The sequence below is a fragment of the Aethalodelphis obliquidens genome, unplaced genomic scaffold (assembly GCF_003676395.1).
Source record: "Aethalodelphis obliquidens isolate GAN/ISIS:26980383/991018 unplaced genomic scaffold, ASM367639v1 scaffold4, whole genome shotgun sequence".
NCBI classification, from domain to species: domain Eukaryota; kingdom Metazoa; phylum Chordata; class Mammalia; order Artiodactyla; family Delphinidae; genus Aethalodelphis; species Aethalodelphis obliquidens.
In genome coordinates, this window is record NW_020837948.1 from 22531758 (window position 1) to 22556157 (window position 24400).

General features: G+C 39.8%; 1 protein-coding gene across 1 annotated transcript in view; it reads right to left on the reverse strand.

The window, feature by feature from the left end:
* Positions 1–23067, reverse strand: part of LVRN (laeverin) — an 87229-nt gene extending 64162 nt beyond the window's left edge. The window contains exon 1 of the mRNA XM_027099741.1: positions 22373–23067. Coding sequence (XP_026955542.1) covers positions 22373–23067 — 695 coding nt within the window. The remainder of the gene's footprint in view (positions 1–22372) is intronic.
* Positions 23068–24400: the final 1333 nt, after the last annotated feature.

Genomic DNA, 24400 nt, shown 5'->3' on the forward strand with positions numbered 1-24400 from the left:
TTTCCTAAGTTTTTTGCATCTGGATAATGTTTGTAACTTAGTGACCGTAGATCATCTATTACCTAAGAATTAGCAGGAAATTATGGGTTGCTAGAGTATACATGCAGGAGCAAGAGCTATTATCCCAGAGACTAAATTGTAAAAGGACAGTGGGAGAAAAATGATTGCATTTTTACTGAATTATGAGGTGTGGTATTTCAATATGCTAGTTACACTTGTTTTCAAAAGATACAGGATCTAAACCTCTCATGAGCAAACCATCTCCCAGAGAAAACTGCTCAGCCACATAAAATGTGTGGGTTCAACAGCTCTATAAGGTAATGAACTGACCTCTTTTCTCTGTGACACCAGCGATATCATGTGCTTGGCACTTGAGTTCACTGACCTTGTTTTGAGACTTCTAAATTCTTTCCTAATATTACTCAAATTTCTCTCTTGTGTGTCATACCCTGAGGACTGTGCCAGATTTCCTGCATAAACAGCAACTGGAAGGGAGTCTTTTTAAATTCACTGCTCACTCTTTGGACACCTGCACAAAATGATTGACCTTGATCATGCTCTTTCCACCTTAATTTGTCCCAAATAAAGATCTTAATTTTCTTCAGGCATTTGACACTAACAAGCCGCTCCCACCTCTTGATTTTTCTATTTTCATTTCTCTAAATACTACCGTATTTTTTCTTATCTTTTAAAAAGGAAATGGGGTGATCAGAAATGCAAGTATTCCTAAAGGATACTGCACAAGAATAGGATTCATACATTCGCTCTCTCTTTTTTTTCTTAAATTTCGGTTGGTTTTTATTTTATTTTAATTTAATTTTGTTTTTACACAGCAGGTTCTTATTACTTATCTGTTTTATACATGTTAGTGTATATACGTCAATCCCAATCTCTCAATTCATCCCACCACCACCACCAACGACCCCCCACTTTCCCCCCTTGGTGTCCATACATTTGTTCTCTACATCTGTGTCTCTATTTCTGCCTTGCAAACTGGTTCATCTTTCTAGATTCCACATATATGCGTTAATATGTGATATTTGTTTTTCTCTTTCTGACTTACTTCACTCTGTATGACAGTCTCTAGGTCCATCCACTTCTCTGCAAATGACCCAATTTTGCTCCTTTTTATGGCTGAGTAATATTCCATTGTATATATGTACCACATCTTCTTTATCCATTCATCTGTCGATGGGCATTTAGGTTGCTTCCATGACCTGGCTATTGTAAATTGTGCTGCAATGAACATTGGGGTGCATGTGTCTTTTTGAATTATGGTTTTCTCTGGGTATATGCCCAATAGTGGGATTGCTGGATCATATGGTAATTCTATTTTTAGTTTTTTAAGGAACCTCCATACTGTTCTCCATAGTGGCTGTATCAATTTACATTCCCACCAACAGTGAAAGAAGGTTTCCTTTTCTCCATACCCTCTCCAGCATTTGTTGTTTGTAAATATTCTGATGATGCCCATTCTAATTGGTGTGAGGTGATACCTCATTGTAGTTTTCATTTGCATTTCTCTAATAATTAGTGATGTTGAACAGCTTTTCATGTGCCTCTTGGCCATCTGTATGTCTTCTTTGGAGAAATATTTATTTAGGTCTTCTGCCCATTTTTGGATTGGGTTGTTTGTTTTTTTTGATATTGAGCTGCATGAGGTGCTTGTACATTTTGGAGACTAATCCTTTGTCAGTTGCTTCGTTTGCAAATATTCTCTCCCATTCTGAGGGTTATCTTTTCATCTTGTTTATGGTTTCCTTTGCTGTGCAAAAGCTTTTAAGTTTTATTAGGTCCCGTTTGTTTATTTTCATTTTTATTTCCGCCACTCTAGGAGGTGGGTCAAAAAAGATCTTGCTGTGATTTATGTCAAAGACTGTTCTGCCTATGTTGTACTCTAAGAGTTTTATAGTGTCCGGGCTTATATTTAGGTCTTTAATCCATTTTGAGTTTATTTTTGTGTATGGTGTTAGGAAGTGTTCAAATTTCATTCTTTTACATGTGTCTGTCCAGTTTTCCCAGCATAACTTATTGAAGAGACTGTCTTTTCTCCATTGTATATCCTTGCCTTCTTTGTCATAGACTAGTTGACCATAGATGTGTGGGTTTATCTCTGGGCTTTCTATCCTATTCCATTGATTTATATTTCTGTTTTGGTGCCAGTACCATATTGTCTTGATGACTGTAGCTTTGTAGTATAGTCTGAAGTCAGGGAGTCTGATTTCTCCAGCTCCATTTTTTTTCCCCCTCAAGATTTCTTTTGCTATTCGGGGCCTTTTGTGTCTCCATACAAATTTTAAGATTTTTTGTTCTAGTTCTGCAAAAAATGCCATTGGTAATTTGATAGGGATTGCGTTGAATCTGTAGATTGCTTTGGGTAGTATAGTCATTTTCACAATATTGAGTCTTCCAATTCAAGAACATGGTATATTCTCTATCTGTTTGTATCATCGTTGATTTCTTTCATCAGTGTCTTATAGTTTTCTGAGTACAGGTCCTTTACCTCCTTAGGTAGGTTTATTCCTACATATTTTACTCTTTTTGTTGCAATGGTGAATGGGATTGTTTCCTTAATTTCTCTTTTGGATCCTTCACTGTTAGTGTATAGGAATGCAAGAGATTTCTGTGCATTAATTCTGTATCCTGCAACTTTACCAAATTCATTGATAAGTTCTAGTAGTTTTCTGGTGGCTACTTTAGGATTCTGTCTATATAGTATCATGTCATCAGCAAACAGTGCCAGTTTTACTTCTTCTTTTCCAATTTGGATTCCTTTTATTTCTTTCTCTTCTCTGATTGCTGTGGCTAGGACTTCCATAACTATGTGGAATAAGAGTGGCTAGAGTGGATATCCTTGTCTTGTTCCTGATCTGAGAGGAAATGCTTTCAGTTTTTCACCATTGAGAATGATGTTTGCAGTGGGTTTGTCATATATGGCCTTTATTATGTTGAGGTAGGTTCCCTCTATGCACACTTTCTGAAGAGTTTTGACCATAAATGGGTGTTGAATTTTTTCAAAAGCTTTTTCTGCATCTGTTGAGATGATCATATGGTTTTTATTCTTCAATTTGTTAATATGGTATATTACATCAACTGATTTGTGTATATTGAAGAATCCTTGCATCCCTAGGATAAATCCCACTTGATCATGGTGTATGATCCTTTTAATGTGTTGTTGGATTATGTTTGCTAGTATTTTATTGAGGATTTTTGCATCTATATTCATCAGTGATATTGGTCTGTAATTTTCTTTTTTTGTAGTATCTTTGTCTGGTTTTGGTATCAGGGTGATGGTGGCCTCATAGAATGAGTTTGGGAGTGTTCCTTCCTCTGCAATTTTCTGGAAGAGTTTGAGAAGGATGGGTGTTAGCTCTTCTCTAAATGTTTCATAGAATTCACCTGTGAAGCCATCTGGTCCTGGGCTTTTGTTTGTTGGAAGATTTTTAATCACATTTTCAATTTCATTACTTGTGATTGGTCTGTTCATATTTTCTATTTCTTCCTGGTTCAGTCTTGGAAGGTTATACCTTTCTAAGAATTTGTCCATTTCTTCCAGGTTGTCCATTTTATTGGCATAGAGTTTTTTGTAGTAGTCTCTTTGGGTGCTTTGTATTTCTGCGGTGTCCGTTGTAACTTTTCCTTTTTCATTTCTAATTCTATTGACTTGAGTCCTCTCCCTCTTTTTCTTGATGAGTCCGGCTAATGGTTTATCAATTTTGTTTATCTTCTCAAAGAACAAGCATTTAGTTTTATTGATCTTTGCTATTGTTTTGTTTCTATTTCATTTATTTCTGCTCTGATCTTTATTATTTCTTTCCTTCTACTAACTTTGGGTTTTGTTTGTTCCTCTTTCTCTAGTTCATTTAGGTGTAAAGTTAGATTTTTTTATTTGAGATTTTTCTTGTTTTTTGAGGTAGGATTGTATTGCTATAAACTTCCCTCTTAGAACTGCTTTTGCTGCATCCCATAGGTTTTGGGTCATCGTGTTTTCATTATCATTTGTCTCTAGGTATTTTTTGATTTCCTCTTTGATTTCTTCAATGATCTCTCGGTTATTTAGTAACATATTGTTTAGCCTCCACATGTTTGTGTTTTTTACATTTTTTTCCCTGTAATTGATTTCTAATCTCATAGCGTTGTGGTCTGAAAAGATGCTTGATAAGATTTCAATTTTCTTAAATTTAACAAGGCTTGATTTGTGACCCAAGATATGATCTATCCTGGAGAATGTTCTGTGTGCACTTGAGAAGAAAGTGTAATCTGCTGTTTTCGGATGGAATATCCTACAAATGTCAATTAAATCCATCTGTCTATTGTGTTATTTAAAGCTCGTGTTTCCTTATTTATTTTCTGTCTGGATACTCTGTCCATTGGCGTAAGTGAGGTGTTAAAATTCCCCGCTATTATTGTGTTACTGTCAATTTCCTCTTTTACAGCTGTTAGCATTTGCCTTATGTATTAAGGTGCTCCTATGTTGGGTGCATATATATTTATAATTGTTATATCTTCTTCTTGGATTGATCCCTTGATCATTATGTAGTGTCCTTCTTTGTCTCTTGTAATAGTCTTTACTTTAAAGTCTATTTTATCTGATATGAGAATTGCTACTCCAGCTTTCTTTTGATTTCTATTTGCATGGACTATATTTTTCCATCCCCTCAGTTTCAGTCTGTATGTGTCCCTAGGTCTGAAGTGGCTCTTTTGTAGACAGCATATATGTGGGTCTTGTTTTTGTGTCCATTCAGCCAGTCTACGTCTTTTGGTTGGAGCATTTAATCCATTCACATTTAAGGTAATTATTGATATGTATGTTCCTATTACCATTTTCTTAATTGTTTTGGGTTTGTTTCTCTAGGTCCTTTTCTTCTCTTGTGTTTCCCACTTAGAGAAGTTCCTTTAGCATTTGTTGTACAGCTGGTTTGCTGGTGCTGAATTCTCTTAGCTTTTGCTTGTCTGTAAAGCTTTTGATTTCTCCATCAAGTCTGAATGAGATCCTTGGTAGGTAGAGTAATCTTGATTGAAGGTTCTTCCTTGTCATCACTTTAAATGTATCATGCCAGTCCCATCTGGCTTGTAAAGTTTTTGCTGATAAATCAGCTGTTAACCTTATGGGAGTTCCCTTGTATGTTATTTGTCATTATTTTTCCCTTTTGCTTTTAATAATTTTTCTTTGTCTTTAATTTTTGTCAATTTGATTACTATGTGTCTCAGTGTGTTTCTCCTTGGATTTATCCTGCCTGGGACTCTCTGCCTTTCCTAGACTTGGGTGGCTGTTTCCTTTCCCATGTTAGGGAAGTTTTCAACTATAATCTCTTCAAATATTTTCTTGCGTCTTTTCTCTCTCTCTTCTCCTTCTGGGACCCCTATAATGTGAATGTTGTTATGTTTAATATTGTCCCAGAGGTCTCTTAGGCTGTCTTCATTTCCTTTCATTCTTTTTTCATTATTCTGTTCCACAGCAGTGAATTCCACCATTCTGTCTTCCAGGTCACTTATCTGTTCTTCTGCCTCAGTTATTCTGCTTTTGATTCCTTCTAGTGCATTTTTCATTTCAGTTATTGTATTGTTCATCTCTGTTTGTTTGTTCTTTAATTCTCTAGGTGTTTGTTCTTTAATTCTTCTAGGTCTTTGTTAAACATTTCTTGCAACTTCTAGATCTTTGCCTCTATTCTTTTTCCAAGGTCCTGGATCATCTTCACTATCATTACTCTGAATTCTTTTTCTGGAAGGTTGCTTATCTCCACTTCATTTAATTGTTTTTCTGGGGTCTTATCTTTTTTTTTTTTTTTTTGCAGTCTTTTTTTGCAGAGGACACTGTTGTGTCCTCTCCCATTGTGGAGCACAGTCTCCAGACGCACAGGCTCAGCGGCCATGGCTCACGGGTCTAGCTGCTCCGTGGCATGTGGGATCCTCCCATACCAGGGCATGAACCCGTGTCCCCTGCATTGGCAGGTGGACTCTCAACCATTGCACCACCAGGGAAGCCCCTGTGGTCTTATCTTGTTTCTTCATCTGGTACATAGCCCTCTGCCTTTTCATTTTGTCTATCTTTCTGTGAATGTGGTTTTCGTTCCACATTCTGCAGGATTGTAGTTCTTCTTGTTTCTGTTGTCTGCTCTCTCATACATTCTCTCTTTCATTGAATTTCAAAATTGGAAGAGACCTTGGAGAGTTCCACCATCTTAGTTTACAGATGGGGAAGCTGACACCCAGGAAATTTATGCAACTGATTTGATAACTAGTAAGTGGTAGGGGTGGTACCAGAACCAGGGCTCCAGCTCCCAAGCCCAGGGTCTTTTCCATGCACTGCCTGCTTGAAGTATATAATGTCACAAATACTAAAATTAGAGTAAGATATCATTAAGATGACTGAGGATTAACTTCATAATTAATAGCATTACCGAGAGATGATAAGACTTCTATTTCCAGCATAAGGAAGCAGCAAAGGCTAGAATTAGCCTTCTGCTGAAAACAACTAAAAAACCTGATGAAATATATGAAACAACTGATTTCAGACATTGGATAACAGGACGCACAGGACTGTGATTCCCAAGAGAAGAGAAACAAAGAAGTGAAACTCTACAATCACCTTGTCTTTCTATCTGGAAGTGATTTCTAAACTGCAGCACAGGGAAGGAGAACTGAAACAGAGTTCAGTTGTCCCACTAAGTTGAGGAGGCAGAGATGGATGCTCACGGAGACCTAGATAGCTAGAATTTGCAGGGTAGACTATAAAGGAGGAGTAGGTATGCAGAGAAAGACACCCAGAAATCTGCATAGAATCCCCCTCGAGTCTTTGGTCAAATAGTAATCTGCACTTCAGAAGGTCAAGCAAAGAAAATCTGTCAGGGAAAGAACAGCTACCAGGGAGGGGAAAGCTGAACAATTCCCAGAGTTCACATAGTGCTAGGAGTTGTTCAAGCTCCCACAAACCAGAGTATAGACATCTCCAGAATATTTGGATTTTTCAACAGAGACCAGAAGGGTAATGCCTGCGTAGTGAACTAAAGTAGCCCTAGAGTAAAGGCGACTTTAGATCCACTCTAAAAGTGCTTAAACACAAGACTCAAGAGATCAAACAAGGATCAAAAGGATCACCAAAGGATCACATAAATTTATGTGCCTATTCAAAAAAAGGCCATCATTCGTTAAAGCAATATAACAAAATGCAGCATTCAGCAACATAAAATTTAAAATATCAGGGGTTCAATTAAAAAAATGAGAAAATGCACAAATATGGAAATAAAATAGAACAGTTCTAAGTAACCCATGAGTCAAAGAAGAAATCAAAAGGGAAATTAGAAAGTATTTTCAACTGAATGAAAATGAAAAAGCAACATAACATCATCTGTGGCATGTCACTAAAGCAGTAGTTAGTGGAAAATTTATAGCATTAAATGCCTATATTGGAGGAGAAAGAAGATCTTAAATCAATGACCTTGCACCCACCTTAAGAAAACAGAATAAGAAAAGGAAATGAAGCCCAAAGCAAAAAAAGGAAATAATAAAGATTAATGCATGAAGTATTGAAATAAAAAACAGAAAAATAGAGGAAATGTATGAAATAAAAAACTGGTTCTACAAGAAGATTAATAAAGTAGATAAATCTCTAGACAGACAGGTCAAAGTTATCGACTATCAGAAGTGGAAGAGACTTTACAGAGCTCCACTCTCTTAATTTACAGATGTAAAAGCTGAAGCCCTGGGAGTTTATGCAACTGGTTAGACAACTAGTAAGGGACAGGAGTGGTAACAGAACCAGGGCTCCAGCTCCCCAAAGAGAGAAGACACAAATGACCAATATCAGGAAAGAAACAGGTGACATCACTACAGATTCTACAGATATTAAAATAACAAGAGGAAAGGAATATTTTGAACAACTTTATACTTATAAATTTGGCAACTTTGATTAGATGGACAAATTCCTTGAAAGACTTAAACTACCAAAGCTCACTCATAAAGAGATAGATAACCTGAATAGTCCTATATCTATTAAGGAAGCTTATTTTGTAGTTAAAAACCATCTCACAAAGAAGCTCCGAGCCCAGGTGGCTTCATTGGTGAAACTCAACCAAGCATTTAAGGAAGAAATAATACTAATTCTACATAAATATTTCCAGAAAATTAAAGAAGGAATACCTCCAAATTTATTATTTGAAGCCAGTGTTACTCTGATACTAAAACCAGACAAAGACATTGCAAGATAAAAGCAAAACAAAACAAAAAGCCACAAGTCTATATGTCTCATGAACATAGATGCAAAAATTATAAACAAAACTTTAGTGAGTTGAATGCAACAAAATATAAAAGGATAATACATCAAGACCAAGTGGAATTTATCATGGCAATGCAAACTTAGTTTAATATTAGAAAGTCAATCAGTATAATTTGCCATAGTAACAAATTAAAAAAGAAAAATCATATGATTATCACAGAAGAGCAAATCTCATACAGAGGAACAAAAATTAAAATCCCTAGACTTCTCTTCAGAAATTATTCAAGCCATAAGTCAATGAAATAACATCCTTAAACTGCTGAAATTAAAAACAAAACCCCACCAATCTAGAATTCTATACTGAGCAAAAATATCTTTCAAAAATGAAGGAAAAATAAAAATTTTCAGACAGACAAAAACTGAGAATTTATCACCAGTAGACCTGAACTTGAAGAAATGTTAAAGTCTTTCAGGTGAAAGAAAATAATATAACATGGAAACTTAGATGTACACAAAGGAATGAAGAGCCCTGGAGATGGTATATATGTAAGTAAATAAAAATTTTTTCTCTTGTAAAAATTTATCTTAAAGTAATTAATTGTTTAAAGGAAGAACAATAACAGTATATGGTAGGGTTAATAACCTATGTAAAAGTAAGATGTGTAGCAGCTGTAGCACAAAGGATAGGAGGGGGAAAACAGAAACATGTTCTTCTAAGATTTATATATTATATGTAAAGTGGGTATAGTTCCATTTGAATGTAGTCTGTGATAAGTTGGGACACATATTGTAAACCTTAGAGCAATCCTCCTGCTCTCCTTCTCACCTCACCACACACAAAAAGACATAGCTAATTAGCCAAGTTAATATTAAATGGAATATTAAAAACTACTCATTCCAAAAGAAGAGAAAAATAAAATAAAAAACAGTTTAGACAATAGAGAGCAAATAGCAAGATGGTAGATTTGAATCCAATCAACTCAATAACTACATCAAATGTAAATAGTCTAAACACCCCAACTAAAGGGCAGAGATTGTCAGACTGTAAGACCTAACACTATGTTTCAATAAGAAATTCACTTTTATTATCAAGACACATATAGATTAAAAGTAAAAGTTAAGAAAAGATACATCATGTAAATAGTAATCATAAGAAAGCTGGAACAGGAATATGGAGAGAAGGTCACTGGTACAGAGCATGGCCTGTGTAGGGCACATTCTCTCAAAAGTGCTATGAGAAGGTTAAGCAAGGGTTTCCATTTCTAATGTAGATTTGACCTTCAGACTTTTCAAACAAAGGGAAGACGTTTTCTTCACAGTGAACTTAAAAGATCTCATTTGTTAAAAACAAGACAACAGGCCCAAAATGGAGTCATTGGTACTATGCCCCACATCACCAAACTGAGACTTGATACTTAATTACAGTTTCCCCTTCTCCCAGGAATGGAATCTTAAACAACTCAACCTGGAATTACCTAGTCAGCACTAGTGAGGTTATATGTCTGATAGACCACAGTCACCCCTAAAGAAAGGTGACCTTGCCCTGAACAATCAGTCTTTGCTAGTATGACTTCCTTGTCCTGCCCCCTTCTGCCTATAAAAGTCTTTCATTTTGTACAGCTCCTGGGAGCACCTTTCTATTTGCTAGATGGGATGCTGCCTGATTTATGCATCACTGAATACATGTACTCAGTTGAATTTTGTTTTTTTAACACAGTCTAAACCCTCTCAATCGACTTATGCCAACAAGAAAAAGAGGTGCCTCTAGTACTGTCATTTTTTTTTTTAACAACTTTACTGGAGTATAATTGATTTACAATGGTGTGTTACTTTCTGCTATATAACAAAATGAATCAGCTATATGTATACATATATCCCCATATCCCCTCCCTCTTGCATCTCCCTCCCACCCTTCCTCTCCCACCCTTCTAGGTGGTCACAAAGCACAGCTGATCACCCTGTGCTATGCTGCTGCTTCCCACTAGCTATCTATTTTACATTTCGTAGTGTATATATGTTAATGCTACTCTCTCACTTCGTCCCAGCTTACCCTTCCCCCCTCCCCAGGTCCTCAAGTCCATTCTCTACATCTGCATCTTTATTCCTGTCCTGCCCCTATGCTCATCAGAACGATTTTTCTTTTTAAGATTCCATATATACTTGTTAGCATACGGTATTTGTTTTTCTCTTTCTGACTTATTTCACTCTGTATGACAGACTCTAGGTCCATCCACCTCACTACAAATAACTCTTCTTATGGCTGAGTAATATTCCATTGTATATATGTGCCACATATTCTTTATCCATTCATCTGTCGATGGACACTTAGGTTGCTTCCATGTCCTGGCTATTGTAAATAGTGCTGCAATGAACATTGTGGTACATGTCTCTTTTTGAACTACGGTTTTCTCAGGGGATATGTAGTGGGATTGCTGAGTCATATGGTAGTTCTATTTTTAGTTTTTTAGGGAACCTCCATACTGTTCTCCATAGTGGCTGTATCAATTTATATTCCCACCAACAGTGCAAGAGGGTTCCCTTTTCTCCACACCCTCTCGAGCATTTATTGTTTGTAGATTTTTTGATGATGGCCATTCTGACTGGTGTGAGGTGATACCTCATTGTAGTTTTGATTTCCATTTCTCTAATGATTAGTGATGTTGAGCATCCTTTCATGTGTTTGTTGGCAATCTGTGTATCTTCTTTGGAGAAATGTCTATTTATGTCTTCTGCCCATTTTTGGATTGGGTTGTTTTTTTGATATTGAGCTGCATGAGCAGCTTGTATATTTTGGAGATTAATCCTTTGTCAGTTACTTTGTTTGCAAATGTTTTCTCACATTCTGAGGGCCGTCTTTTCATCTTGCTTGTGGTTTCCTTTGCTGTGCAAAAGCTTTGAAGTTTCATTAGGTCCCATTTGTTTATTTTTGTTTTTATTTCCATTTCTCTAGGAGGTGGGTCAATAAGGATCTTGCTGTGATTTATGTCACAGAGTGTTCTGCCTATGTTTTCCTGTAAGAGTTTTATAGTGTCTGGCCTTACATTTAGGTCTTTAATCCATTTTGAGTTTATTTTTGTGTGTGGTTTTAGGAAGTGTTCTAATTTCCTTGTTTTACATGTAGCTGTCTAGTTTTCCTAGCACCACTTATTGAAGAGGCTGTCTTTTCTCCATTGTATATTCTTGCCTCCTTTATCAAAGATAAGGTGACCCTATGTGCATGGGTTTATCTCTGGGCTTTCTATCCTGTTTCATTGATCTATATTTCTGTTTTTGTGCCAGTACCATACCATCTTGATGACTGTAGCTTTGTAGTATAGTCTGAAGTCAGGGAGCCTGATTACTCCAGCTCCGTTTTTCGTTCTCAAGATTGCTTTGGCTATTTGGGGTCTGTTGTGTTTCCATACAAATTGTGAAATTTTTTGTTCCAGTTCTGTGAAAAATGCCATTGCTAGTTTGATAGGGATTGCTTTGGATCTGTAGATTGCTTTAGGTAGTATAGCCATTTTCACAATCTTGATTCTTCCAATCCAAGAACACGGTATATCTCTCCATCTGTTTGTATCATCTTCAATTTCTTTCATCAGTGTCTTATAGTTTTCTACATACAGGTCTTTTGTCTCCTTAGGTAGGTTTATTCCTAGGTATTTTATTCTTTTTGTTGCAACGGTAAATGGGAGTGTTTCCTTAATTTCTCTTTCAGATTTTTCGTCGTTAGTGTATAGGAATGCAAGAGATTTCTGTGTGTTAATTTTGTATCCTGCTACTTTATCAAATTTATTGATTAGCTCTCGTAGTTTTCTGGCAGCATCTTTAGGATTCTCTATGTATAGTATCATGTCATCTGCAAACAGTGATATTACTGTCATGTTTTTAAGTTGTTTTTATGGAGTTAGATCCCATACTTCTCACATCCATCTTATACCGTACATATATCTTGCACACAGTAAATGAAGAGGTACATATTTAAAAATTCTCATAGCTAGTAATGGTATAATATCACCCTAATGAAAGAGACCCCAAAGGTGTGTATTTATTAATTGGGGTTAGTGATTACGAACAACGGTCTCAGGGAAGGCCAAGTTCATCTTGCAAGATGTACTAGTGGAACATGGTCCCCTAATATTCTCAGTAGTGCTGTAACCAATTTTACCCTCAGGAAGATATTTCAGAAAAGGTCTCCTTACATCTTTAAAATGGCCAAAGACAACCTATTAGCCATTCTGTACAGTCTAGGGCCATCTGAGCGACTTGTACTTATCAGGAAAGAACACAAGATGTTTTTTATTTCACTTTTCCTAGTACCTCTTTTATCAGGTGACTAATCAGACCTTGATGAACTGAGAAACTGGCCTTTAGCATAAGTATTCTCTGCAATGGTTTCCAAAGGTCAGACTTTGGAACTGGTACAAAATATAGTTTTGGAGTACACTGGTTTATGGAGTCCTTGGTAATAATTGTTTGGAAAGCTTGGATGAATTGGAATGTTATAAGCTCTAGTCATTAGTGTTGGAGGAAACATTTATTTTACATGCAGAGAATTAATTGTCAAAATTTACTTACCAGAACTCAGATGTGTAAAGCAATCTGTCCTATAACTTCATACTCTGGAACCCATATTCTCACTGATGGTAGAGGAAAAGAACGCAAGCTTGCCAATTACAGGTTACTCATCGTTACTGATTTTAAAGCAGTCTTGTTTGGGGGGATAGTCATTTAAAATCCAAATTCCCTTTCAGGGCTCTTTTATTTCATAAGGGCATGAGAACTAAGAAGCTTTCTCCTACACCCAGATGCCAGACTGGGGAAGGACAGAGAAGGAGGAGACCTCTTGACAGGAGAGGACATCTTGGATTTGCCATATTGATGTGACTGCATTCTCTTGACTGGTATGACTTGTAAACCATTCCTTCACAACAGTCAAGGCTCAGCAGTTCCCACTGATAACATGGCACTCATCTGGGCTCTTGCTCACATGGCCAGTCCTCTGAGTCTGGCTGCAACTCCCTCTGGACCACACCTTGCACAACCACTCCACAGCTTTCACTGCAACACATTTACTTTGATCCCTGGCATGGTGGCCCCTCTTTAGCTCCCTAGTCAATGTTCTTATCCCATGTGCAAAATTCTAGATCCTCTTTGACCTCAAATAGATCACAAGGAAAACATACACAATCCAGGGCCCATTGGCCTAAGCCATTTCTACTCTATGAATTAGAAGCCACCCTGGTTGCAGACCATGCTAACCATAAAGGGAAGAACAAGGATCTTGCTCTGAGATCTTCTTCAGGCACTCTTTTGGTAATTTTGTTGTATCCTCCATTTTCCATTATGTTCTATCCAGTAACAGGTAATGTCAGTGTTTGACAAGATCTTTTTATTTGTGATTAAAAAGAAAAAAAAAAGCAACTCAGAAATACTGTGAATAGAGGGAAACTTCCTCAACTTGATAAGGAACATATACAAAAAAACCTCCACCTAAAATCATACTGAACAGTGAAAGGCTAAAAACTTTCTCCCTAACATTAGGGAAAAAGAATGTCCACCCTTACCACTCTTGGTCAACATAGTGCTGGAAATTTCAGCCAGCAAAGTAAGGTAAGAAAAGAAATGGCAAATGGATTGGAATAGTAGAAATAAAACTGTCTCTGTATGCAGATAACATGATGATCTACATAGAAAATCCCAAGGAATCTATAAAAACAAAACAAAAACTCCTAGATCTTGCAAGTGAGATCACCAAGTCCTAGGACACAAGATAAGCACACAAAACTCACTATTTCTTTGTAGTAGAAACAGATACATAAAAACTAAAATTAAAAATACAATACCATTTACAATTGCTCAAATAAAATTAAATACTTAGGCATAAATCTAATAAAACAGGTATAGGATTTGTATGTTAAAAATGCTAAAATGCTGGTGAAATAGATCAAAGATTTAAATAAATGAACAGATATTCTGTGTTCATGGCCTGGAAAATTCAACATAGTAAAGAAAGGCAAAAAAAGAGTGGAAGACAAAAATGGGAAAAAGAGCAAGGGCAAAAAAATAGAAAAGAGTAACAGATATGATATATATTAATCCATTATATCAATACCAATATCAGAAATGAAAGAGGGGACATCACCACAGATACCATGGACATTCAAAAGATAATAAGGAATACTATGAACTAATTTATGCCCACAAATTTGATACTTTAAATGAAAAGGACCAATCCTTGAAAGATACAATCTGCCAGAACTCACACAAGAAGGAACAATCTGAAAAAGCCTATATCTATTAAAGAAATTGAATCAATAATTAATAACCTTTCAAAACAGAAATCACCAGGCCCAGATGGGTTCACTGGTAAATTCTACCAAACATTTAAGGAATACCAATTCTCTACAATCACGTTCACAGGATAGAAGCAAAGGGAATACTTCCTAACTCATTCTATGAGGCCAGCATTACCCTAACACCAAAACCAGAACAAAACATTATAAGAAAAGAAAACTACAGGCCAATAGCTCTCCTGAACAGAGACGCAAAAATCCTCAACAAAATATTAGCAAATCAAATCCAACAACGCATAAAAAGAATTACATATCCCGACCAAGTGGAATTTATCCCAGGTATGCAAGACTAGTTCAACATTCAAAAATCAATTAATGTTATCCATCACATCAACAGACTAGATAAGAAAAATCACATGGTCACCCATTAATAGATGCAAAGAAAGCATTTGCCAAGATCCAGCACCCATTTACAATTAAAATTCTCAGTAAAGTAAGAATAGAGGGGGACTGCCTAATCTTAATAAAGGCCATCTACAAGAAAATCTACAGCTAACATCATACTAAATGGTGAGAATTTAAAGCTTTCCACTAAGATCAGGGACAAGGCAAGGATGTCCCCTCTTGCCACTCCTTTTCAACATCGTACTGGAAGTCCTTCCAAATGCAGTAAGTCAAGAAAAGGAAATAAAAGATATATTCATTGGGAAGGAAGAAATAAAACACTCTTATTCACAGATAAGATGATCATCTGTGTTTTCTACAAAATCCAAAAGAATTGACAAAAACCTCCTGGAACTAATAAGCAATTATAGCAAATTTGCAGGATATAAGGTTAACATACAAAAGTCAATTTATTTCGTATATACCAACAGTGAACAAATGGATTTGAAATTAAAAACATAATGCCATTTACATTAGTGTCCCTAAAAATGAAATACTTAGGTATAAATCTAACAAAATATGTACAAGATTTAGATAAGGAAAAATAGAAAACTCTGATGAATGAAATTTTAAAAAGAACTAAATAAATGGAGAGTTATTCCATATTCATGGATCTGAAGACTCAATATTATCAGCGTATCAGTTCTTCCCAACTTGATCCATTGATTCAGTGCAATCTCATTTAAAATCCTAGCAAGTTAAGTTTATGGATTTGGACAAAATGATTCTAAGGTTTATAGTGAGAGGCAAAAAAAACAGAATACCTAACACAGTATCGAAGGAGAAGAACAAAGCTGGAAGATTTACACTACCTGACTTCAAGACTTACTATAAAGCTAAAATAATCAAGACAGTGTGGTATTGGCAAAAGAATAGACAGATCAAGGGAATAAAATAGAGAGCCAAGAAATAGACCCATAAAAACATAGTCAACTAATCTTTGACAAAGAAGCAAAGGCAATACCATGGAGTAAAGAAAATCTCTTACTGGACGCCCACATGCAAAAAAAAACTGAATCTAGACCCAGACCTTACACCCTTCATAAAAATTAACTCATAATGGATCATAGATCTAAATGTAAAATGTAAAATTATAAAACTCCTAGAAGATAACATAGGAGAAAACCTAAATTATCTTGGGTATGGTGATGTCTTTTAAGATAATACACCAAAGACGTGATCAATAAAAGAAATATTTATCTGGCAGAATATATTTGCAAAAGACACAGCTGATAAAAGACTGTTATCCAAAATATACAAAGAACTCTTAAAATTCAACAACAAGAAAACAAACATGAACTTCCCTGGTGGTCCAGTGGTAAAGAATCCGTCTCACAATGCAGGGCACGTGGGTTCAATCCCTGGTCAGGGAACTAATATCCCACATGCCGAGGGGCAACTAAGCCTGCATGCCACAACTACTGAGCTTGCGTGCCTCAGCTAGAGCCTGTGTGCCACAAACTACAGAGCCCATGCACCCTGGAGCCTGTGCGCCACAACTAGAGAAGAGAAAACCCTCATGCCACAACTAGAGAGAAGCCCATGCACCTCAACAAAGAACCCGCACGCTGCAACTAAGACCTGATGCAGCCAAAAATAAATTAAATAAATACATAATAAATCTTAAAACAAAAGAAAACAAACAACTCCATTCTATGTATGTTAACTGAATCACTTTGCTGTACAGCAGAAATTAATAACATTGTAAATCAACTACACTTGAATAAAATAAAATTTAAAAAAAGAAGACAAACAACTCAATTAAAAAATGGGCCAAAGACTTCAGCAGATACCTCACCAAAGAAATTATACAGAAAAGCATATGAGAGGATACTTCACATCGTATGTCATCAGGGAAATGCAAATTAAAACAATGAGATACTTATTAGAATATAGGCCAAAATCCAGAACACTGACAACATCAAATGCTGACAAGAATATGGAGCAAAAGGAACACTCATTCATTCCTGATGGGAATACAAAATGGTATATCCACTCTGGAAGACAGTTTGCCAGTATCTTACAAAACTAAACATAAGCTTACCATATGATCCAGCAATTATGTTTCTTGGTATTTACCTAAAGTAGTTGGAAATGTATGTCTACACAAAAACCTGTGCACAGAGTTTATAACAGCTTTTTTCATAATTGTCAAAACTTGGAAGCAGAAAAGATGTCCTTCTGTAGGTGACTAGATAAATAAACTGTGGTACATCCAGACAATAGAATATTATTCAGCACTAAAAAGAAATGAGCTATTGCAACATGAAAAGACATGGAGGAACCTTAAATGCATATTGCTAAGTGAAAGAAGCCACGCTGAAAAGGTGATATACTGTATGATTCTAACTATACGACATATGGAAAAGGCAAAACTATGCAGACAATAAAAAGATCAGTGGTTGCTGGGCAGAGTGGGTGGGTGGGAAGATGAATAGGCAGATAGCAAAGGATTTTTAGAGCAGTGAAAATACTCTGTATGGTATTATAATGATGGCTATAAGTCAGAATATATTTGTCCAAACAGATAGAACGTACACCACCAAAAGTAAACCCTAAGGTAAACTATGAATTTGGGGTGATTATGATGTGCCGATACAGATTCATCCTTAGTGCCATTCTAGTGAGTGATATTGATAATGGGGGAGGCTATGCATGTGTGGAGGCAGGGGATATATGAGGAATCTCTCTACTTCCCCCTAAATTTTGTTGTAAACCTAAAACGTCTCCAAAAAAAACCCAACAAAGTCTTTAAAAAAAGAATTCTTAGACATTACACCAAAGGTATGTTCTATAAAAAATACCGATAAATTGGACTTCTTTAATATTAAAACTTTTGCTCTCTGAAAACCTTATTAAGAAGATTAAAAGACAAGTTACAGACAGGCAGAATGATATTTGTAAGCCACATATTTCACAATGGACTCAGATGTAGATTATATTAAAAAAATCCCAGGACGCCACTGTAAAAAAACCATTCAGCGGGCTTCCCTGGTGGCAGAGTGGTTAAGAATCTGCCTGCCAATGCAGGGGACACCGGTTTGAGCCCTGGTCTGGGAAGATCCCACATGCCGCAGAGCAACTAAGCCCGTGCGCCACAACTACTGAGCCTGCGCTCTAGAGCCCGCAAGCCACAACTACTGAAGCCCACATGCCACAGCTACTGAAGCTTGCATGCCTAGAGCCCATGCATGCTCTGCAAGAGAAGCCACCGCAACGAGAAGCCTGAGGCACCTCAACGAAGAGTAGTCCCCACTCGCCACAACTAGAGAAAGACTGCTCACAGCAATGAAGATACAATGCAGCCAAATAAATAAATATAAAATAAAAAAAATTCAATTAGAAAATGGAAAAAAGACATGAAGAGACATTTCATTGAAGTGATATACATACAGATGGCAAATAAGCACGAAAAGATGTTTATCGCAGCAATTGTTAAAATATGTAAATTTCCAAACCCCACTCAAAACTCACTGCTCTGGAAAGTTTTTGCTTTTAAAATTTTTTAAATTGTGGAAAATATTGGGTTGGCCAAAGAGTTCCTTTGGGTTTTTCCATAACATCTTATGGAAAAACATGAACGAAAATTTTGACCAACCCAATACACAAAACATAAAATTCATCATCTTAACCATTTTTAAGTATAACGTTGAGTGGTGTTAAGTACATTCACATTGTTGTACAACCAGTCTCCAGAACTCTTTTTATCTTGCAAAACTAAAACTGTACTCATTAAACAAAAACTCCCCACTCGGGAATTCCCTGGTGGCGCAGTGGTTGAGAATCCACCTGCCAATGCGGGGGATATGGGTTCGATCCCTGGTCCGGGAGGATCCCACATGCCACGGAGCAACTAAGTCCGTGTGCCACAACTACTGAGCCTGCACTCTAGAGCCTGCAAGCCACAACTACTGAGCCCATGTGTCACAACTACTGAAGCCTGTGCGCCTAGAGCCCATGTTCCACAAGAGAAGCCAGCACAATGAGAAGGCCACACACTGCAACGAAGAGTTGCCCCTGCTCGCCGCAACTAAAGCCCGCACACAGCAATAAAGACCCAATACAGCCAAAAAAACTCTTCACTCCCCCAGCCCCTAGCAACCACAATTCTACTTTATGTCCCTATAAATTTGACTACTTTAGGTCCCTTATATAATGTCCCCGAGATTCATCTGTGTAGTAGCATATGTCAGAATTTCCTTCCTTTTTAAGGCTGAATAATATTCCATTGTATGTATAGACCACATTTTGTGTCTTCCCTTCATCCATCAGTGGACATTTGGGTTGCTTCCACCTTGTAGCTATTGTGAATAGTGTTGCTATGAATATCGGTGTACTGATCTGGAATTTCTGAGAGTGTGCCCCTGGAATCTACATGTTTAATAAGCTCCTTTAGTGTTTCTGATGCACATTAAAGTGTGAACCACTACTCTAATGCAGGATTTTCCAAAGTATAGATGGAGAGGGATTTTTGGTAGCCCTCAGACAGACTATTACATAGATCAGACTCACACATGATAAAGTCAGTCCTTTCAGTTTTATGAATCATTCTGATTAGGTCAAGAGAAAGCATTGCTTTGGTGTTATTTATCTTGAACATCTAATTCTAATTTCCCTTTTTTAAGAAAGAGAGAGCAGCCTTCAGATTCAAAGCCTTCAGATCTTTCAGCAGACAATAATGACAGCTAGAACTTATTAACAATGTTTTGTTTTCGTTGTATTAGTCTGTGCCATTCCTTTCTATAAATTTCAAATGGTTTTCCATCTATAATAATGGTATAGAGTTGCTTTTCAATAAAGCTACTTAACATTTTTGTTTAAATCAAGTAACTTTTTTAGCAAATAATATGGCCACAGATATTGAATATGGCAAAATCTGAAAATAGTCATATGCCAGTGAATGAAGTTTGGGAAATACTGCTTAGAGGGACATTAACATTTGGATCTTGCTCTCAACTTTCCACACATGGAAGATGCACATGTCCAAGGTATCCAGTAGATGGCTCCTATATGGCAGAAATGTGAAGTCACCTGTCAGGTAGAGAAAGGCTGAGCACAGGTAGAAAGCATCCCCAGCAAACTCTGAAGCTAGCAAATCGTAACCTAAACCTTAGAAGTGTCAAATAGTGATGCTCTTTGTATTTTCTGGATTGACCTTCTTTCTCTCTTCCGTTAGAGTTGAGTAAAATTATTTAAAAACATTAGCCTGTCTGGACTGTGATTAGAGACCATCAAAGAACAGAAGTAAACATGTTCCAACCACTGCAGCTGGAATTACAGACACCCCAAGAAAAATGTGAAAACATTGGGCAATTTCTCTGCATATAGAAATCTTCTTAGAATCGTATCTACCAGGAACGTGGCAGCTTCCACGTTTAGATAACAGGATAATTTTACCCCAAGCTAATGATAGTAGCCATCACCGCACAGATTATATGCCAGTCACGGTGCCCCCTTTCCCACTTAATTCTCACAATATTCTAAAGGTTGACACTTATTATGTCTATTCCATGAATGAGGCAACAAACTCAGAGAGGTGAAGAGAGTGGCTCAAGTGACACAGCTCAAACTCAAGCCTGCTGGGCTTCCAAAATCTGCCTCATCACAAATCATCATTTTGTTCAGGTTCTTTGTGACCTTGGCTTCAAGCTCAGCTGCAGGTTTCTCTTCTTCCTGGTTTCAGAAGCAGAGACTCAGAAGAACAACTTCCAGGCGACAGCTCCTCTCAAGATGCCACAGTTCTGGGGCTCCACCTAGGTCTATGAACATCTGTAGGACTTTATTAAATTTTCTGCTTATTTGAATTTGAAAGCTCTCAAAATATGGTTTCTAGTTACTACTAGAGTTGGCAGCACAATAGAAAAATGGAAAGGGACTTTCATTTCCCGTGTTTGCTAGGGCAGTTTGTCCAGGCCAAAGACCCATTAAGACAGGAAGAAGGAAGAGATGGTGAAGAGATGAAGATTTGCTAACTGACAGCAGAAAACACTGTTAGGTAGCTATGCAAAAAAGCATCCTTTTCTCCCCCTCTGAAAAATCCTGCACCTTAACAATACAGTTATTTCAAAAGGTTTCCAGAGCCCGTAACTCCAGTAACACATTATACTCATGAGAAACTTTTCAAAACTGTTTCTCAGGTATTGATGCATTTTTGAGAGAAAAATCAAGCATACTGTCCTTAAAAACAAAAGTTACAGATTACGCTTCCACTTAGGCCAGCTTATTAAACTTATTTTAAACCCCTGAAGTTTTGAAAATAGTGCAGGAGAAGAGTTAGGGGGTAATTTAGTGGGTTTCTTTCCCTCAGAGAACATCTGAGAACATTTTCTCTAATAATAAAGGGCAAAGTACATGCAGTTGTGTAAACCGCAAAGGCTCCACCACTGCATGAGCGAAGCAGGAGCTCACCAGTTTGAAAAAAGAAAAAAAAAAAAAGACCATTTCCCTAGCGCTCGCCGGGGGTCAGTAATGTGGTCCCAGAGCGTGGAAAGAGGCAATTCTTGGGCTGGAAACATTCCGTGTGGGAGACACTATCGCAAACGAGTGTAAAGAGAACACATGTACACTATGTGAGCCTGCAGACTCAGAGGGGAGGTCCCTTGTCATCGCTTTTACTTTTTTTTTTGTTTTGAATCCCGAAACTCTGGCACACAGCCGGTCAAAGAGCGGGGAGGGGAGGGGATGCCGCTGCTCACCCGCAAAACGACACGCGGGGCCCGGGCAGGGGGTGGGAGGGCAGGAATGAAAGAGGATTCTGAAGTTTTGGAGAACCTTAGCAAAAAGAAAAAAACTATGGAAACTAACAGCCGCGACGTGGGTCTATTTGTTGCAAGAGCAGCACTTACGGAGCGCCCAGGCAAAAGAGAGCACGAAAAGCGCAGAGAGGCGCTGGGGAGAAACCGCAGAGCGGCAACGGTGCTCTAGCCCCGTTCTTATCCAACTCTAACGCGGGTGAATCACCCGAGGAGCTCCGGTAAACGCATATTCGGATCCCCTTGGTCGAGGGTGGGGCTTAAGAGTCTGCATATCTAACAACCTCCCAGATGTTACGTTGGTACCGCGGACCAGCAACTCAAAGTTTTTGACCAAACTTTGAGTAGCGAGGGGTTTGCTCGTTGCCCTAAGTAAATTCTGGGTTAGAGGACAAAGGGGTTCTCTGAAGAGCAAAATAAACTTTTGGGGCAGCAGCGACCTTAAAAGGGGCAAAGATAGAAACGAACTGGATGGGCAGGGATGGGGCTGAAACCTGGCCAAAGGAAGAGGGAAAGGGAGGAAGGAGGCGCTCACCCTCTGACTCTAAAAGGAAACGTCGCGAAGGATGGGGTGGGTTTCTTTGCGACGGGCAGGAGACGCGCACCTAAGCACCTGAACCCGCAGTCTGCGCGCGGGGAATGCGGGGCGGGGGCCGAGGAGGCCAGGGCCGGCCTGCCCTTACCTGCGCTCACCCTGGTCCGTGTAGAGATTGAGGAAGAGTCCCTCCCTGGTGTCCTGGTACACCGGGCCGGAGAAGCTGAGCTGCAGCTCATAGCGGCTCCCGGGCTGCAGGGCTTCGCCGAGCTCTAGCACCATGTACTGCATGTCCAACGCGAACCACACCTCGTCCACCAGCACGCGGCCCACGGTGGTGTCTCCGGCGTCCGGGGACAGTGGTCCCCGCACCTCGGCGCTTTCACAGTCCAGGAAGAGGCTGTGAAGCAGCAGCCGCGCCGTGGCCGCGATGCAGCGCACGGTGATGTTCACGCGGCCAGTGAAGCGCAACGCCGGCGCCGAGAGCTCTTCTGGCCTCAGACGGGGCCACAGCTCCAGCTCATAGTGCAGCGGCACGAGCCAGGGCGGCAGGCGCAGCTGGTCCCAGGGCCCCGGGGGTCGCCAGTTGCGCGGGGTGGGCGCCACCTCCGTCTCCAGAGTGGGGCCGGGCTTCGGGGTCCGCGCCGGCTCCTGCCTGCCTGGCGGGGAGGACGCGGCGTGCGGGCCCCCGCGGTCGTGAAGCTCCGACGGCGGGACGCGCGCGCAGTGGCCGTACAGGGCGGCGAGTACGGCCAGCGCCAGCAGGAGCACGGCAGCCAGCCCGGCCAGCAGCAGGGCTACCACGCGGCTCACGTAGAAGCCGGAGCTGGAAGGGGGTCCCATGGCCGCAGCCCGGGGCTGGGGGTGAGGTGAGAGCCCGGCGGCGGCGGCGGTGGCTCAGACCCCCGGCCTGGGTGCTCAGTGATGGGACCCCCGCCCCTCCTCTCTTGTACCGTCCCTCCCTCCTCCTCGAGGAGCCTGGGAGACAGGAGAGAGCTGTTGGGACCTCGGCTTCCCCTCCCAGCTAATCAGATCCAGGTCCCTGCCTACCCACCCCCGCCCCCGCCAGGGCCTGGGGAAGAGGCGGACCTGGAGCAACTGAGCGCGCGCCCCTTTGGGTCTGAAGGGAAAGACCTCGCAGAGGAGCTTCCAGAGTAGGCGCAGGGAGGGGACGGTAGGACCAAACTCGAATTTGGGCACCTCCGACGGGGGTGGATATTTGGATTCACGGGATCTGTTGGGCGTGACCCGGTGCGGTTTCGGGTGTTGTCGGAAAAGAGACAGGTACAGAGCACCCTCGACTCCTTGACTGTAGTGATGAGCTGCGGGCTGCACACTTGCCGGCCACTACCTAGGGATTCGTGCGCTAGGGGCTGGGGTGAGGGCTTACGAACCGGGACTTTGGGGCACATGCTTTGAAATGAACCTGCTAGGGACAGCCGCGCTGTCTGAACTAACTTCCGGAGCCAAATTTTTGCCCTAAATTCGCCTCCTGCATAAGCTCTGGCCTCACGCGGCCCAGGCAACAAGTGCGAGGCTGGAAACAGGGTCAGGGGTGTCCCGGAGCCTTTTCCGAGCTTGGGAAGTAGAGCTGGAAGACGGGACGACAAGAAACCGGAGAGCGTGGCGTCTGCGTCTCCAGGTGATGGAGAGTGGAGGGCCGCTTTACCTTGGGAAGGGGCACGGCGGGAAGCCGCCTCTTAGATCCGCAACTGCCGGGGATGGGGTTTCCAGTCCTGGGGCAGTGTCTGGCTCTCCGCACCCCTGCCCGGGGAAAGAGGATGCCCTCCTTTGGAAACCTACTGGTTTCAAGCACAGAGAATAATACAGTCCGGTGGCCAGCCTTTTCCACTAGGAAACCGCTGTCTGGAACTCATCTCCCAGGCGGTGCCCTAGTCGGGCGAGGTCTTTGGCATCCTCGGCATCTGTTTGCTATTTATCGGATACTTCTGGGAGAGTTCCGCGTCCTATGAGCCGAGTTCCCAGTCTGCAAGCATGCACTCGAGTGAATTGAGAATGGCTTTGCAAATACTCAGGAGGTGCTGGGGAAGAGGGAGGGGAGGTGATTAAAGATCCTGCTGCTGGTCGATGATTTATTTGAGGGTATCCCGTCTTTAGACTCCTTCAGTTTTTTTCAGAATGAAGAGAATTTTTCCGTCGCAGCCATAAAATGGTC